At 35.0% G+C, this 16,184-nt stretch overlaps 1 protein-coding gene and 1 long non-coding RNA gene across 2 annotated transcripts; both read left to right on the top strand.

Moving 5' to 3' along the window:
* Window positions 1–1,606: 1,606 nt before the first annotated feature.
* LOC105445387 lies at window positions 1,607–10,394 on the top strand. Its single transcript, XM_011680896.2, has 3 exons — window positions 1,607–1,738; window positions 8,404–8,701; window positions 9,748–10,394. The coding sequence occupies exons 1-3, from the start codon at window positions 1,700–1,702 to the stop codon at window positions 10,044–10,046; spliced, it is 636 nt and encodes a 211-aa protein (XP_011679198.2). The 5' UTR covers window positions 1,607–1,699; the 3' UTR covers window positions 10,047–10,394.
* Window positions 10,395–14,304: 3,910 nt separating this feature from the next.
* Window positions 14,305–15,396, top strand: LOC115921805. The gene is made up of 2 exons (XR_004063124.1): window positions 14,305–14,355; window positions 14,965–15,396. It is a non-coding gene; the product is annotated as an uncharacterized LOC115921805 (long non-coding RNA).
* The last annotated feature ends 788 nt before the right edge of the window (window positions 15,397–16,184 follow it).

Genomic DNA, 16,184 nt, shown 5'->3' with positions numbered 1-16,184 from the left:
AGAACGGTACAACGAATCGTCTTCTTTCTCTAATGCTTTTAATGAATCGCAAAAGCTTCCGCGCTTTGCGCGGGAGGGGGGGGGGGGACCTGAATTCAGACGAGGATTTAGAGTCGAGAACTGTATACGAATCGTCTTTTTTCTATAATGGTTTAACGAATCGTTTAAAGCTCCCGCGCTTTGCGCGGGCGGGGAAAAACTGAATTTAGAAGAGGATTATTTTCGAAAACGGTACAACGAAACGTCTTCTTTCTCTAATAATTCAATGAAACGTCAGAAGGGAGGGGGAACTCGCCCCTCCCTGCACCCACCCCCTCCCGCATTACGTCACTGCTGGTCAATATAACGTACCAATATTTGGCTCGCATAATTTCAAATTTGGGCCCCCCCCCCCTAAGAAATCCTGGATCCGCGCCTGATCCACGCAATGAATGATGGACAGGCATATGAAAGATGACATCATTGTTAAACCTATTTAAGAGTAAACAATGACGTCATCATCTGAATTTTTTTCTTCTTCTGGAAATGCGCCCCAACGAGTATGGAATGGGGTAGTAGTTTCAGGCGTTCATGATTGTTTCCAAGTGACCGACTGGGTGACGAAACGGGTTTAGCCTGAACACCAACTAAGAGACTCTGGAGATGGAGCTCTTGTTGAACTATATTGAGGTATTAATTACTCCAGAGCTGAACTTCTATGCCCTTTCAGATCGGGTCTTGGGGGTGAGGAATATAACAAGATGACATCCCATTCGAAATTAGCCTTTGATTGGTGAGACTAGCGAAGGAGCAGACCTCGACACGGGATAAAGTATTCACCTTGAGGGTGACCCCCCCCCCCACCCCCCCCCCCCAAAAAAAAAAAAAAAAATAGTGTCCTATTACCCCCCGCTTATTCAGCGGCTGGCTGAGTCGTTGCGAAATTTTCGGCCCGATTTCAAAATGTTAACCCCCCCCCCCCCCTTGAAAAAAATCCTGCGTACGCCACTGGTGGTAGTGGTCGGGAAATGGAGTGGGGTAATGTTGTTAGCGATGGTGGTGGTGGTGATGGTGATGATGGTGGTGCTGGTGCTGGCGGTGTGTGTAGCACCCCGAGGATCATCAAAGTTAGATATTCGTGAAACTACCACCATTCGGGTAGCGACAATTTCTATATACTGTATTTTGATGACGAAAGAACACGTTTACCAGAATAAACTGATTTTTTCCCCTTACCCTATTTTTGGGGTAGGCCCTAATTCACTTTCTTTGAGTTTGAAATTGGAAATATTATGCGGGCAAGCATAAATGTGCCCATTAGATACCCTTAGATACACGCAACAAACATTCTCTCTCTCTCTCTCTCCTCTTTCATTCTGTTCGTCCTCTTCTTCCCCTATCCTCCTTCCTTTCTCTTTGCATTTCTTCTCTCTTTTGTTCCCTTTCCCTTTTAATTTTTTTTTTTTTTTTTTGGGGGGGGGGGGGAGGATTTCCGAATTCGCCATCCCGGATATTCACAAGTACAATTACACTAAGTCTTGCTGGGGATTCCCACGCTATTTTTGCTGGCACTGCACGTGATCATGTTATCCATGCGTATCGAATGTTAATGTTCTATCGTGTTTGTACTCAGCATAACACTTGACATTTAACCATACATTCAACAGTGTACCAATCTCAACAACGCAACATCGTCGAAAACAGCACGAACAGACATGGCATGATGGCTTACAATTCCAGATCTAGATTGTCTAGAAAGGTAAAAAATAATGCGTGTTTGTTTTTCACCGACATAAACATTTGGTTAGTTGGGTATGCGTTACTAGTTTTGTTAATCTTGTATTATTTTCTTGACATTATCCACTATTGTTGATAATTTCGGGACTATAAAAATGTTGATTGGAATTGTATTTCAATGATAATACAAATGAATGCCATCAAACCATGGACCTATTATCCATCGCCAAACACTGCGCGATTTTGAGAGAGAGAAAACAAAAATCATGTTTGTACGTTTTGTAGGCTAACAAAAAAAAAACGTATAGGCCTATTGTATTTATTTATTTATTCATTCGTGTCTTCTTTATAAAAGTAGGGTGGTCCCATTCAAGCCGCAATGCCTGCTTTACAAGGGAGCCCTGCTGTAACAAACAAATTACATTTCAAATATCTTACAATACACATAAAAATACACAAAATATACAATAAAAAAAAAAAAATAATATAAACAAACTATCAAACATTCATACAAATAGGAAATTAGATGAAAATGGTATAGGAGAGAGAGTAAACGAAAGAGAGAGAAAGAGGGAGAGATAGAGAGGGTGGTAGGAATACTTCATGTAAGCGATCGCAAAGTTAACTCACTTGAATTTCACGGACATTTCGTTTAAAAATGGGTAGTGAGGCGGAACATTTGGTAAGTATGGGTAGTGAGTTGAATAACTATAGTATATTTGTAAAGCGCTTAGAGACATTTGTATCAAGCGCTATAAAAAAAAATTAAATATTATTATTATTATTACGAGAAGGTCTGTTTTTTTAAAATTGGTTCTGGGTTTGGCAAGGTACAATTGATGCATTGAAACTGATCTCGTGGGATACAGGTTAGCAATTTGAGGTAGAGCTTGTTTTAGATAAACAGGAGCAAGATTATTCAGGATTGTATACATAATACTTGATAATAATGTATTCCAATCTGTGTTTGACGGATTGCAACTTTAAAGAATTTAACATAGATTGTACAGGCGTATAATAATGTGCATCTAATACTAAAAGACAATAATTGTTTTGACATTTCTGTAGGCGCTTTAAATCTTTCATTTTCAGTGATCCCCAAACAGTTGAACAATAATCAATGTGAGGAAGAATTAAAAAATAGTATAAATGAGTAAATACACGATTTGTCAAACAGTGCTTAACCCTAATAAAGCCGGGGGGCATTATGCCCCCCCCCTCCACAATTTTTCTGATTGTTTGGGAACGCATATGGATGGCGCCCCGCCGCTCGCTGACTTTTTTCTTTAGAGTCTTGCGCATCTTTAAAAAAAACAACCTACAGTTACAAGATCACGTGCCCTTTTGTTTTTGCATGTCAGCCCGAAAATCGCTCATTTTTGTGATTTGTGTACAAAACATATGGAAATGTCATTTTTCCTAGAAATAGATCAAACAATGGTTATTGGGTCTTGTTTAAAGATTAGGTGGTGTTTTTGGAGTCAAAATAGTTGAATTACAAGAAATGAAATAAAACAACAAAAACAATAAAATACATAAGTTAAAAAAACAATGAAATACATAAGAAATTATCAAAACAAGAGATAACATAAGGAATAAGCTGGCTCTTTCAAATTTTGTTGTCGTATTATTATTCCAAATGGTCTAATGAATATATGTAGTGAAAAAGAATGCTTGAATATGAATAATACATGATTTATTGGGTAAAAATGTGATTTTATGACCATGTTTGCATAAATTACCATAAATATGCAAAGCGAGTTCATAATCCTTTTAACAAAATCATTGACATGGGGAGACCAATCTAAGTTCTGATTTACAATAACACCCAGATATATTTAAATTTCGTTACATTTTCTATAAGTTTACCATCCATTTTATCTATAATTTGACTGGATTTCTCTTCCTTCGACTTGAAAATAACATAACTTTAGTTTTGTCTGTGTTAAAGCTAAAGACCAGTTATGGTCATGCAATTGCATAGTGAAAGAAACGTTGTGAAATCGATCAGAAAAGGTTTATCATCTAGCGTAGATGTACTGCAAGGTTATGGAATCATCAAAATTATAAAAAAAATTGTATCGTCATGTAATATTCAAAACATATTCTTTCACATGATTGGTAATAAGAGCTTCCATTTCATTTTTTTTTAAATTGGGGCGTTTCCAATACTGGTCTTTACCTTTAACAACTAGTCCATTTTCATTCATCCATTCACATAAAACTTGTATGTCATTTTGTAACTGGGTTTGAACAGCTTGTACTCCATAACCAGAGGAGAAAATGGCAGTGTCATCTGCGTACAAAGAATTATGATAATTATGTTCCACTGATGCCGAAATAACCTGTTTTTTTAATAAGAAGATCATGGGGGATGATATCAAACGCCTTTCTCAAGTCTAAGAAAACAGCACCGGTAAATCGCCCTTTGTCAAGGTTATCGTATAACAATTCACAAATCTCTGTTAAGCATGTTGAGGTGGAATGTTTACTCCTAAAACCGGACTGCCGATCTGACATTAATTCTTCATTATGAAGATATTCCATCAATTGAGAGTGGACTGTCCTTTGGAAACAGTGGACAGTTACTTAGTTCGTGACTAGTCTTTGTTTTCTTGAAAAGTTTAAAAGACCAAAAGCGTGAAATTTGAGGCATCGAAATGGATGTTTTTAGTTTTGTAACAACATATACTAAGAAATGGTCGCTAAACCCAATAGGCTGTACAACTGAGTGTAATTCTCCTAGTGCCTTTGATACAAAAATCAGATCAATCAGGCTTTTACTAAAATTTAAGGGGTCACACGAGTTGGCCTGTTAATGAGCTGCTTTAAACCCAGAGATTCACCAATTTCAATTAACCTATTGGACAAAGAATTAACTGTTAGCATGTTACAATTCAAGTCACCCAGCAGTATTATTCTATCTGAGAGCGAAAATAGTTGATCTAGATTTCCTCTAATTCTTCGAAAAAGGATACGGAAGAATTTTGTTTACTATATTTAATGCCCACGTACAAACTAGCTTCATTTATGGGCTTTAATTCAATCCACAGTAATTCTAAGCCTTCGCATTCTAAATCTTGCCTCCTTATATAAGGTACACTATTTACAATGTAACAACAAACACCTCCTCCTAAATAGTCTCTGTCTTTCCTCTCCAGATTATAACCTTCTATACAACATGTATTACTACCAATAGTCTCGTCCAACCATGTTTCAGATAACGATATCAAATCGTAATGATAGCGTTTTACAAAACAGTTTATGTCAGCCGTTTATTACGAAGGCTTCTTACATTTAAATGAGCAACTTTAAGCCCCCTTTCACTGGGAAATGTAAAATCAGCATGGTTCAACTCACCCACATCTTGATTTGACATGTTAACATTACTACCAGACAAATCTTTGTTTGTCTCTTGTTCATAATCTGTATCATATAGAAAAGGTAATTGGGAAAATAAACATCGTGTACACTGCCAATTAACACATTTCTCGCTAGGATCATTACAATTAGCAGGTCGAACATTTGCACATTTGATAAGAACTCATTTTGTACAATTAGAACACAACACTGCTTTCTCTTACAGGTTTTTCACATCATGGCGTAATGGACATCAGCGCTCTAAAAGAATAATAATATACGTACATTTATAAAGAGCAGATACCATTCAAGAAGCCACCATAAGTATTATAAACATTATTACACTAAACAAAAATGCTGTTCCCAGTAGCGGACCTGGGGGCATAGGGGACACTTTTTTTTTTTTTTTTAACAATTTTGTTTTATTTCTCCAGATGTGTAATACAAACCATGACATACAATTGAATAAAATAAACGTGTTCAATATTGATGCTTTGACATAAACATAATTAAACACAAACTTATTTGCAGTATAATATAACTTAGCAACAAAGTAAACGTATAAGTACCTAAACATAATATGTCAATTGTAAATGTTATTTACTTATATATTACAAAAGAAAAAAAAACTTAAACAAATCTGGAGGTAATTTTACTGAAACAATCCTGCCCCTTCCCTGCCCCCTCCATCACACAAACATACTCACCCTCTATCACACAAACATACTCACCCCCCCCCCCCCACACACACACACAGACACACAGTACTCACTCAGTGGATGTCTGCCAACATTCTCAACTCAAGAAAAATATACTAAATAAGTTATCCAGGCCGCAAAATCGAGTTACGCTTTTAACAGGCTGACGGTGGAGAAGAAAGCAAATCTTAATTAATCTTAAGCTGCTCCCACTTTAAGAAATGTGATCCTAGCTTTCCCATTTTAATTGCTATTTTCTTTTCCTCATCCCTATACTTAAAAATGCTTTTTTTCATCTTTTCTAAAGTTAGTACTCGCCCCCCCGATCTTGACATAAATATTACATACTTCACCATGAAAATGATGGTATTACACATTTTTATTCTATATGAACTACCTACCAACCCAACAAATATATCTCGCCATTCTAAATCTTTAATTTTATCTAACTCAAAAAGTTGTATTAAAGCCTGCCATATCCTTTGAACGCTCCCACAAGATAAAAATAAATGTTTGTATGTTTCTATTTCCTGCTTACAAAACGAACATAAATTATCACCAACAAAACCAAATCTATGAAGATGCTCATTAGTGTATATGGCTCCATGCAATAATTTAAATTGAAATTCACGTTGTTTTCTAATGAGTATAGTAATTCTTGGTCTAACAAATATTTCTTTTAATTCTTTATCTATAAAATCATAATCATTTTGCCCATCCCTTACCTGCAAATCATACGTTTGTTGCAGTGCTTTGATAAAATAATCATAGATTGTTCTTGAACCCACATCCACAAACTGTATTTTTTTACTAGAAATATGGAAATAAGTATTAAAGCTTATCAAATCAACCTCGAGGAATTCTATTAACCCTGAATCATCCTTCCATAACCTGGGTATCGCATCATAAATATCAATAATCATAAGCAAATTATTACCTTTCATACCGAGGTTCATAAAATATTTAACAGACTAAACATGACCTTTCTCAACCAAATGATTCAGTTGAACAATCCCTCTTTCAAACAAGTATCTATCAAATATACTTTTTCCATTTATACATATATTCTGATTATTGAAAATAATTGGATTAATATAACCCTCCAAATATCTTAAATTACTTGTCTCTTGCCATGCTTGCAACATTTCCATATAGTATGGTGGAATATCTAAAACGAGTTTAATCTTTTTTAAATCATAATCACATAAAAAAATAAATCTACTACCCACAAACTGTAAGCAATGATCAAAAAACAATTTCCATCCCAAACTTTTCTCTCCATATAAAAGACGTTTTATCCACATTATGCGCTGTATTTTATTGGACATTTCAAAATTAATCATTCTTAATCCTCCAAAGTCATAATCCTGATACATTATTGCCCGTTTAATTCTATCTTTCCCCCTCCATATGAATTCAAATGAAATGTTTGCAACTTCTTTATATACCCAATGAGGGACAATAACGAGAGATGAAATATAATTTAATTTTGAAAGCGCATAAGTTTTAAGCAAATGTATTTTACCCATAATAGTTAAATATCTTTGTTTCCACCATACAAGCAATTTTTTATTTTACTTAGAATTTCTTTATAATTCAAATCATCTTTTAATCTTCGATCTAATGAATAACTAACCCCTAAAATATGTATTTCTTTAACCAAATTTCCAAATAAAGGCCCATCAGGTTTGTTCTCATCCTCACCCATCCACATAAAATGTGTCTTTGTTTTAGTCACTTTAAGACCACTAATTGTTCAAATGATTCAAAAATATATTGCAACCTTCTAACCGAATCAATATCCTTCAAAATATTGTCATATCATCTGCATATAACACTTGCCTAATTTCAGATTTTCCAAATGTAATCCCTTTAATACCGTTGTCCCTCCTTACTGCATACGCCCCCTCCCCCATACACACGCACACACACACACACACACACACACACACACACAAAGAGGGGAAAGGGGGAAGAAATGACTCAGCAACGGGTTGACGTTTTTTCGTGTGTGTATGTCTTTTGTCACATGGTGGGGGGGGGGGGTAGTAGTGTGTTTGGTTGGATGGGGTTATTTGTTTTATGTTACAACTTTTTTTTTTCACCAATCGTGCAATCTATGTATTGAATCATGTCAAGATGAAAAGCAACTGTATCTCTAAGAATGATTTGTATTGTTTTGGAATCAATACAAACAATTATTGGAAAAAAAATTACATGTCATTTATCATTTTCTCCATACAGACGCTTGACAAACTAAAATCGAGAGCGATCTTAATTTGGCTGTCTGTCAAAGGTTGATGGAAATTCCCAGTCATTAATAATAGACATTGTAAAGGAAAAAAGAAAAGAAAAAGAAGCCACCATCAAAGATGATTTTTATCTTCCCATTTGTGGACCTAGGGGGAGAAGGCCATTAATTGGGACACCCCCACATACTAGCACACAAAGTGAAGGGACAAATGATGAAGAAAATGGCACAGCAACTAGTTGACGATCTTTGTTTTTGTTGTTAGGGGCTTGTCAGTTGTTCGATAACATTTTCGGCCTTCCCGTTCCCCTGCAAAAATCCTGGATTTGCCTCTGATTTTAACATCTAACATCGCTATATTAATTTTGTTTACTTTAGGAGGATTCCCTTGAGCTAGTTCCTTTACAAAAGAAGGTGAGCGTTGTCGTATGTAGTTGTAGCCATTCCAACAACGTAGAGGGTCTTATCCAACTCATCAGACAACACATGAATGATGTGGTGGAAACTGTGAGATATGAGTTCCTTCCTTACAACATCAGAGACATGAACAAGTTTGATCTGAGTGGGATAGATGTTCTGCTTCTCTGTCATTCCATAGAAAACAGAAGATTCTCAATAACCAATGTCACAGATGCTCTCTATGATGGCTTCCTACCGCGTGCAAGAAAACATCTCGGTGAGGTATTGCTATAGGTTTTCTTCTTTCAATCTACTGTTTTCTACTTTGACTGACGTGTAAAATATTATTTTCATAAAGTAATAACTACATTAATTGCTGTATTTACTATTATAATAATAGTGTCGTGTAAACATCATCCACGACATAGCAACGTTTCATTAGAGTAAAATGTTTACCAAGGCATGCCACGTGTGTATGTAGGTTTATTTTTCCTAGAAAACGAAATTCTTTAAAAGGCATCTTTATCTTTATTTTCTGAAAGTGCGTTTTCCAAAGGAACGTCTGTAAGTTAAACCAAAGAAATTACATTTTGGGGGCCATTATAAGCACACTTCACTATTTCTGAATTTTCTTCAAAGCATTATTTAACTACATCTTAGTGAGAGAAATATGCATATTACATACAATTATGAAATAATATTTTAAAGATACTATGTCCCTTTTGCAGCCAATATCACATTCTGTAGAACTTTGCAGGAATTACGGTATGAATATGTCATGTATGTCCTATCTGTGAAATTCAGACGTTAGCAGTGTCCTAATATTCAAATTATGTAAGGAAGCCCGTTTACTTGCTAGACTTCACTGTCAGACACTACTGAGTGACTGACTGGCTTTTTTCTTCTGTGATAATAACATGTATAAAATGAGCTGTAAATGGTACATGAGCATTTGTCTACATCAGAACCTGGCGGATACCGGCGCTATATAAATAACCATATTATTTATTTATATATTTATAACCCACTTCTTGTAATGGCCAAAATTAAACTGAGTGAATATTTGCGCAGCATAAAACGTGCGACCATTCGGTACAATGGTCTGAAAATCAGAATGTTACTTACTGGCTCTTAAATCGATTCGACAACTAATGGTCATTATTTTACCATTTTCAAGCCCCCTTTTTTTATAGGGAAGTTCTAAATAAGTATTATCTTTCAAATGCCGTTGGAATTTAACCTTTTCATTTTTCAGGCCTGCAAATGTAACATAGTATCTTTAAGGAGACCAACATCACGATAATTTGTATTTTCTTAAAACAGGTCAGAGTAAAGTTGGAGTTATCGCACATGACTTTCCAGAAGGTGACATTTCATCAGAGAAACTATCTTCCAAGATGGATTCCTTTCGCCACACCCAGAGTACAACCTTTGAGAGCGCATCACTTGTTCTTATTGGTGGTAAGCTAATCAATGATGAGGTACAACTGAACGATGAACAACTTGAAGAACTTCAGGAGTTCTTTAGCAACGCTTCATCTCCACCGGCTCAAGAAGTACTAAAAGTCTGGTTACACAAAGCCTTCCATTTTTTTACGTGTAATCTTCTTGTAAACGTGTAATTTTGTTACGTGAAATTGTGTTACGTGTAATTTTTTGGACTGTATTTAAACATTAATGGTCGCATTCTTGTGAAGAACATGTAAATTCAAAAACATACATTTCGCATTGACGTGCTATTGAATGGCTTATCAAATGATCTTTAATTTCATTCTTTTGACTAGATCTAAATATCAAAGGCCGTATTTGTTTGTAAAGAGCATGACGAGTAATGATATTTTAGCATTGACGGCAGTATTTATTGAAAAAAGTGTAAGATTCAATGGAATGCAAATGATTCTAAATGAACTCAAATCATACATGCATATGGGCACTACTATCTGATGCACTGTAAAAAAGAATTTGTTCATTGGTAATTTTTACGTATTTTTTCCATGTATAATTTACTTGAAAACATTAGTTTTGCCACTTACGCACTAAATTTAAGTCTTGCTAACTCAAACTTTCAATTTAGTAGAACATACGTGGAATATTTAAGTAAACTCAAATACATAAGAACTTTAAGTAATTTCAGCTTGTATTAATTTAGTAATTTTAACTCAAAATCAGAAACTATACGTATTACTCAAACAATTTATGTTGATTATTCTTATCTTTTTAAAGTAAGGACCGATGCAGTGCGTAATAGAAATATTTACATAATTTATGAATATTCATTAAGACCAAATTAAACTCTTTTGTAAATAAAACAATCCTTTTTTGTGGTTGAATGAAAATTTAAGGACTTTAAAACATTTACTAATTCATTTAACATGGCTAAGCAAAGACAAGACAATTTTTAATTGTTACCCAGTTCAAAACAAATCAAAACTTGATATTTCAGGAAATTGTCAACCAATTTTCCTTTTAAGATGCTACGATCAAGTATATATAAAATTTGGAGCCTTTCAATATGTGTCGATTTGAAGCGTATGTAATAGTTTGTGATGGTGATAGATATATATATATATATATATACGGTTAAATCTTAAATAGAAGTAGTGTTAGTGATTAGTGGATGCTACTTGTTAGATTAGATGGGTACCAAATCGTGCAATATGTAATCCTATCGTAGCTTTTTTTTAATTATCTAAAATGATTACAATACTTAAATTATTTACGTTAATGTAACTCGATTTAACTGAGTAAAAATTTATTCAGCAAAATAACTAAATACTACTTAAGATGCCGTAGGTAATATTTACTTAATAAAAATAAGGCAATTCTTTTCCTCAATTTTATTGAGTTATTTCGACTATTATTTTTTTTACAGTGTGTGAACGCTCCAGAAACACCGTATGGTCTCATTCATTAAAAGCAATACTGCCTATATGATCTTGCAATGCACTGTAGATAAAGAAGGACTGCATACTGGTTTTTGGTATAATATTGTGTAATTGCGAACAATAGCCAGTTCAGGAATCGTAATTTGTTAAAGTATGTGAACAATTTATTTGTGCGATTAATCTTTCTTGAGAATGTGATATATTGAAACTTACATCTAAAAGTGTTAAACAAAGACCCTAATTCAACCAGTCCACCTTGTCTACCTTTCTACCAATCATTCTACACATTTATTCTTGAGTTTAATTTTTTTTTAAATAAACATCAAATTTACAAGGGGTATGTGCATAATTAAGTTGTAAACTGTAATTATTGACAGTTGTTCACACAAGCAGTAATGTTATGTATCACTAATGTACATGTATTTTAATGAAAATATGTCCAGTTTTTGTCATCGTGTATTTTGAAAAGTGATCCATTCATGCGCACAATGTATTACTACGAGATGCCGTCTTGACGATGTTTCACTCGAACTATACGTCGCGTTTTCAACTGAAGAAAAAAATCACTGTCTTTATTATAATGTTTCTATAAGCAGTTGATAGAAACATGAAATGTGCAATACAGATATGATTATATACGTCAAATACCTTTTATTAAGCCACGTGTAACGATATTTTGTTAGATTTCCGTTACACAATGTTATATACTGTTAGATATATTCCCTTCAAAGAGATTATGGTATCTTTATTCGACATTCATGGTCTGTCTCTTTCGATTGTGAATTAATTTTTTTTGAATATGGGTTTCCTGTATAGCATTATTATTGATACACATTGTTTACACTGTCGCCCATAAAGTTGGACTGATAACATCACTTTTTTCATGGATTGATTGTGACAATATGGTTTATTCTTGATAGGTATTTGTTTTATTTTCTTAAACTTTATTGACCAATCTAATGTGTCATAGTTATCGATCAATATATTTCTGAAAATATAAAAACTTTATCAAAAATATGCCATAGGCCTATAGTCACAATCATTTCATTAAAAGAGGTGAGAAAAACTTATTTCAACTTTATGGAAAACAGTGTATTTACATTATGTCCTTGATTTACTAGTTTGTCTTCTTAAAATACTCTTCATTCATGAAATGTGTTGTTTATAAAATTTTCAGAATATATTCTTCTTGATTCAAGATTTCATTCAAAGACTATAAACGAATGAATTTTATATACATTTGTATTAACATTAATTTGTTTGTTTGTTTGTTTTGTTTTGTATGATTTCTAACATTTATACAGGGTAGCACATTTTTACTAAGAGTGATATGGTCTTTCATATTCAAGAGACCATGAATGCCTAAGACTATACAATTTCATGTACAAAAAAAAACAATAACCATCATGAATATAAACTCATAACAGTAACAGAACAAAACACAGAAGAAAATATGTATAAACATGTATACAATAATACAATTTGTTTTGTATCCTCGTGATAAATTTAGACATTTTCAACAAGATACTGTTGCATATTTATAATGTCGTATAACATATTATGTATACAGTAATCTGTTTTCAGATCAGGTGATTATACAGAAACCATTCATTCAATTTCAGAGTTTTTGTTTTGTTTTGAAAATAGCCTCACATAATTTCGGAAGCTCATACACAAAGTGGAAAGACGATCTTCACACTAGAGATACCGAACTTTATACACATATCTTCAAGCATACATGAATTCCTCGTTAAATGATACACGTCGATAGAAATTAATATAGCATTACATTACCTGATTACATTTGTGTGACCTGTGTCGGAATCTGGTTGACATTACATTGTGCTGGTTTCAAAAGGAATTCCGGCGAATTATAACGACGCGGGAGAGGGGGGGGGGGGGGGGGGGGGGGTAAGAGGACACTTTTTTTCTTTTTTTGGTCGGCTCCGTTGGGGGGGGGTAAGGTCACCTTTTTAGGCCAGCCATGGGAATATTTTTTTTTTTTTTTTTTTAATAATTAAAAAAAAAAAAAAAAAACCAAAGGGGGGGGGGGGGAGGTTTACATACATAAAAAAATACCAAAGGAGGGGGGGGGGGTTAACCCCCCCCCCCCTGTGTACGCGCCTGGCCATGATTAATATTAAAAAGATCCAATTCACTCTACAGTTTTAATGTACATATATAAAATCAAACGCATTTCATTTATTTTTCATATCATGACATCGCATTACCTGATTCCAATTTTTTTTAAATCTTTGTCAGACAACAAAATTTAAAGCGCTACAAACATTTCTTTAATTACTAGTGTATCGACTGATTTCATGCACAAGCTTTATAATTTGGTATGCAAAAATAAAAGATTTACTCTTCGAAGGAAAAAAGCCCTGTGTTTGGTCTCGCGGTTGACCCTCGTCTACTTGTATATAACGATCCAGGTTCGAGCCCACCTGAGTCGCATCTTTAGAGAAGAACATTTTGTAATGATAGTTTGCCAAATGCGAAAGACCACAATGTGCAGATAACTTCAGGGAGAGTCTTATTTTTGTTTAAAATATATAAAATATTATTTTTCTAAAGTATAACTAGTGATTGGGGTAGCAAAAGACGGGAGCGAGGGGTGGGGGCGAAGTGGCCACTCTATTTTCATTACGCTAACTTATCATTGCAAATTTTAGGGGCTACATTGTCCAATTGCTGCCCCCCCCCCCCCTGATATTGTATATAGCCAAGTGAGAACCAGATAAAAAAAACCGGATCACCTAGGAAATCATATCGGGATCTGTTTCCCCCTCCTCAATTCATGTCCCCCCCCCCCCAATCCAACTCCCCCACCCCGATAACAGATATCTGGATACACCAATGTAGCTTTGTTGACATGTATGTACAATAATATGCGACAGTAGTATGCCACGCACATAGTTCTATGATGATTAATTTCATATTGACATTCAGCAATGCAAGCAAAGTAGCACGATAAAGGGTGCAAAGTCTAATATGACAATGGCCGAGAACATTGTGGATAAAAATGGCTTCAACATATGAACTGGTAAGCTTAACGTGTTTTTAAGATTAAGTTTAAGTTTAGGAATCAGAGTTAAACTGTTTTGGTCTGCGTTTAATTTGTAGGATTATCCTTCATGTAACAAAATACCAGTTGACAACATGTCTTTAAATTGAAGCGTACTTCTTCCCAAAAGACCCCAAATGTCAAGTGGTGAACTATAGTATTGCATTCATGTTTACTAGTTATTAAATTGCAATAGTCAGAAATGTATTTTACATGTTAATCCTGGACTATGGCTACTTCGGGCAACTTCTTGACGAGCTTTAGGATCACCATGAGAAATCATTCTATCCAAGGTATGCATGATTATTGTTGGAGAATTTGTCTATTTCTATATTTCTAACGATATGATCAGATCACGGGTATCCGCTCGACCACGAGACCTCTACAACATTTTTTTTTCTCCATATGTTTCCCTCCACAGGGATTTTGTTGTTAAAACTGGCGAATAAATGGGAGTATCTCACTCATTTCAAAAGAGGCTCCGACGATTTGGGGGAGGGGTAGCCTTGGCGCCCCCTTCGCTCGCCTACAATGAACGTTAATAATAGCGTAACATAATGTTCACACTCGTTTATATAATTTGATTAGATGCAGGATGAATCTACCCGGCTGTTTTCTTCAAAAAGGAAAGTGAATGTCACCGTATGTAGTTGCAGCCGTTCCAAAAACGTTGAAGGTCTTATCAAGCTCATCAGACAACACATGAATGGTATTGTGAAAACTGTGAGATTTGAGACCCTTCCGTATAACGTCAGAGACATGGACGAGTTTGATCTGAGCGGTATAGATGTTCTGCTTCTCTGTCACTCCATAGAAAACAGACGATTCTCAATAACCGATGTCACAGATGCTCTTTATGATGGATTCCTACCGAGGGCCAGGAAGTATTTGGGTAAGGATTCGCTGTTAGGCCCTGAGAAGAAAATAAACCGCCTTTTCGACCCTGAGAATTATTTGAATGAATCTAGTAGTAAATTGTGTTTTTCATATCACATTCCCAGATCTCTAACAAGTGAAAAAAAAATAAAAAAAGAAAAGAGGTCCTCATATTTTAAGGGAGCAAGCAAAATTAAACACACAGAAAAGAAAACCAGGATCGGGTGATGATAAGTGAACTCTACTCTAGAGATAAGAATAATGCAGATTTATAAGTCTTAAATTAGCACATCGTGAAAGTATTACATAGAAATTGTTTAAAAATTACTTTAAAATATATTCACACAGCGCTTGACATTAATGTACCATTAGGGTCTACTCCCAGTCCATCTACCAATTTATTTGACCTTCACGGAGAGTGGCAAATTAGTTTAGATTAAATGTCTTGGCAAAGTGCCGTGACAGGGACCCGAACTCCGTTCCTTCTGACCCATGGTCAGGAAATAAATCCTCTAGACCACGACATATCTATCTATAAATTATTGTCATATTGACTCCTTGTGGTTGATGAAAGGCTGTCATCGAATACAACAGAAATTCAATGAGGGGAAAATACAATACCTTCATTGGATATACAATTTTCATTTGACCAGGAAGGAGTAAAGTTGGAGTTATCGCTAATGACTTTCCGGAAGAAGAACTTACATCGGAGAAGCTATCATCCAAGATGGCTTCCTTTCGCCACAACCAGAGTACAACCTTTGAGAGCGCATCACTTGTTCTTATTGGTGGTAAGATGGCTGATGATCCAGTACAACTGACCAGGACACAGCGTGATGACCTTCGACAGTTCTTCTGTGCAGCAGCATCTCAGAGCTGCCTAGAAAAATTTCATGTCATGTTGTACAGATGTTGTTGCTGTTGTTGTTGTT

Source organism: Strongylocentrotus purpuratus, unplaced genomic scaffold (assembly GCF_000002235.5).
Source record: "Strongylocentrotus purpuratus isolate Spur 01 unplaced genomic scaffold, Spur_5.0 spur5_scaffold_10, whole genome shotgun sequence".
Taxonomy (NCBI): Eukaryota; Metazoa; Echinodermata; class Echinoidea; order Camarodonta; family Strongylocentrotidae; genus Strongylocentrotus; species Strongylocentrotus purpuratus.
The sequence above is the reverse complement of the archived record's forward strand: the minus strand, read 5'-3'. Positions and strand labels throughout refer to the sequence as shown.

Excerpts from the sequence above, each read along its gene's own strand:
- LOC105445387 (XM_011680896.2), top strand. The coding sequence starts at position 1,700 with ATGATGGCTTACAATTCCAGATCTAGATTGTCTAGAAAG. Across the intron at positions 1,739-8,403 it reads GATCTAGATTGTCTAGAAAG|GAGGATTCCCTTGAGCTAGT; the intron begins GTAAAAAATAAT and ends TGTTTACTTTAG. Across the intron at positions 8,702-9,747 it reads GCGTGCAAGAAAACATCTCG|GTCAGAGTAAAGTTGGAGTT; the intron begins GTGAGGTATTGC and ends TTCTTAAAACAG.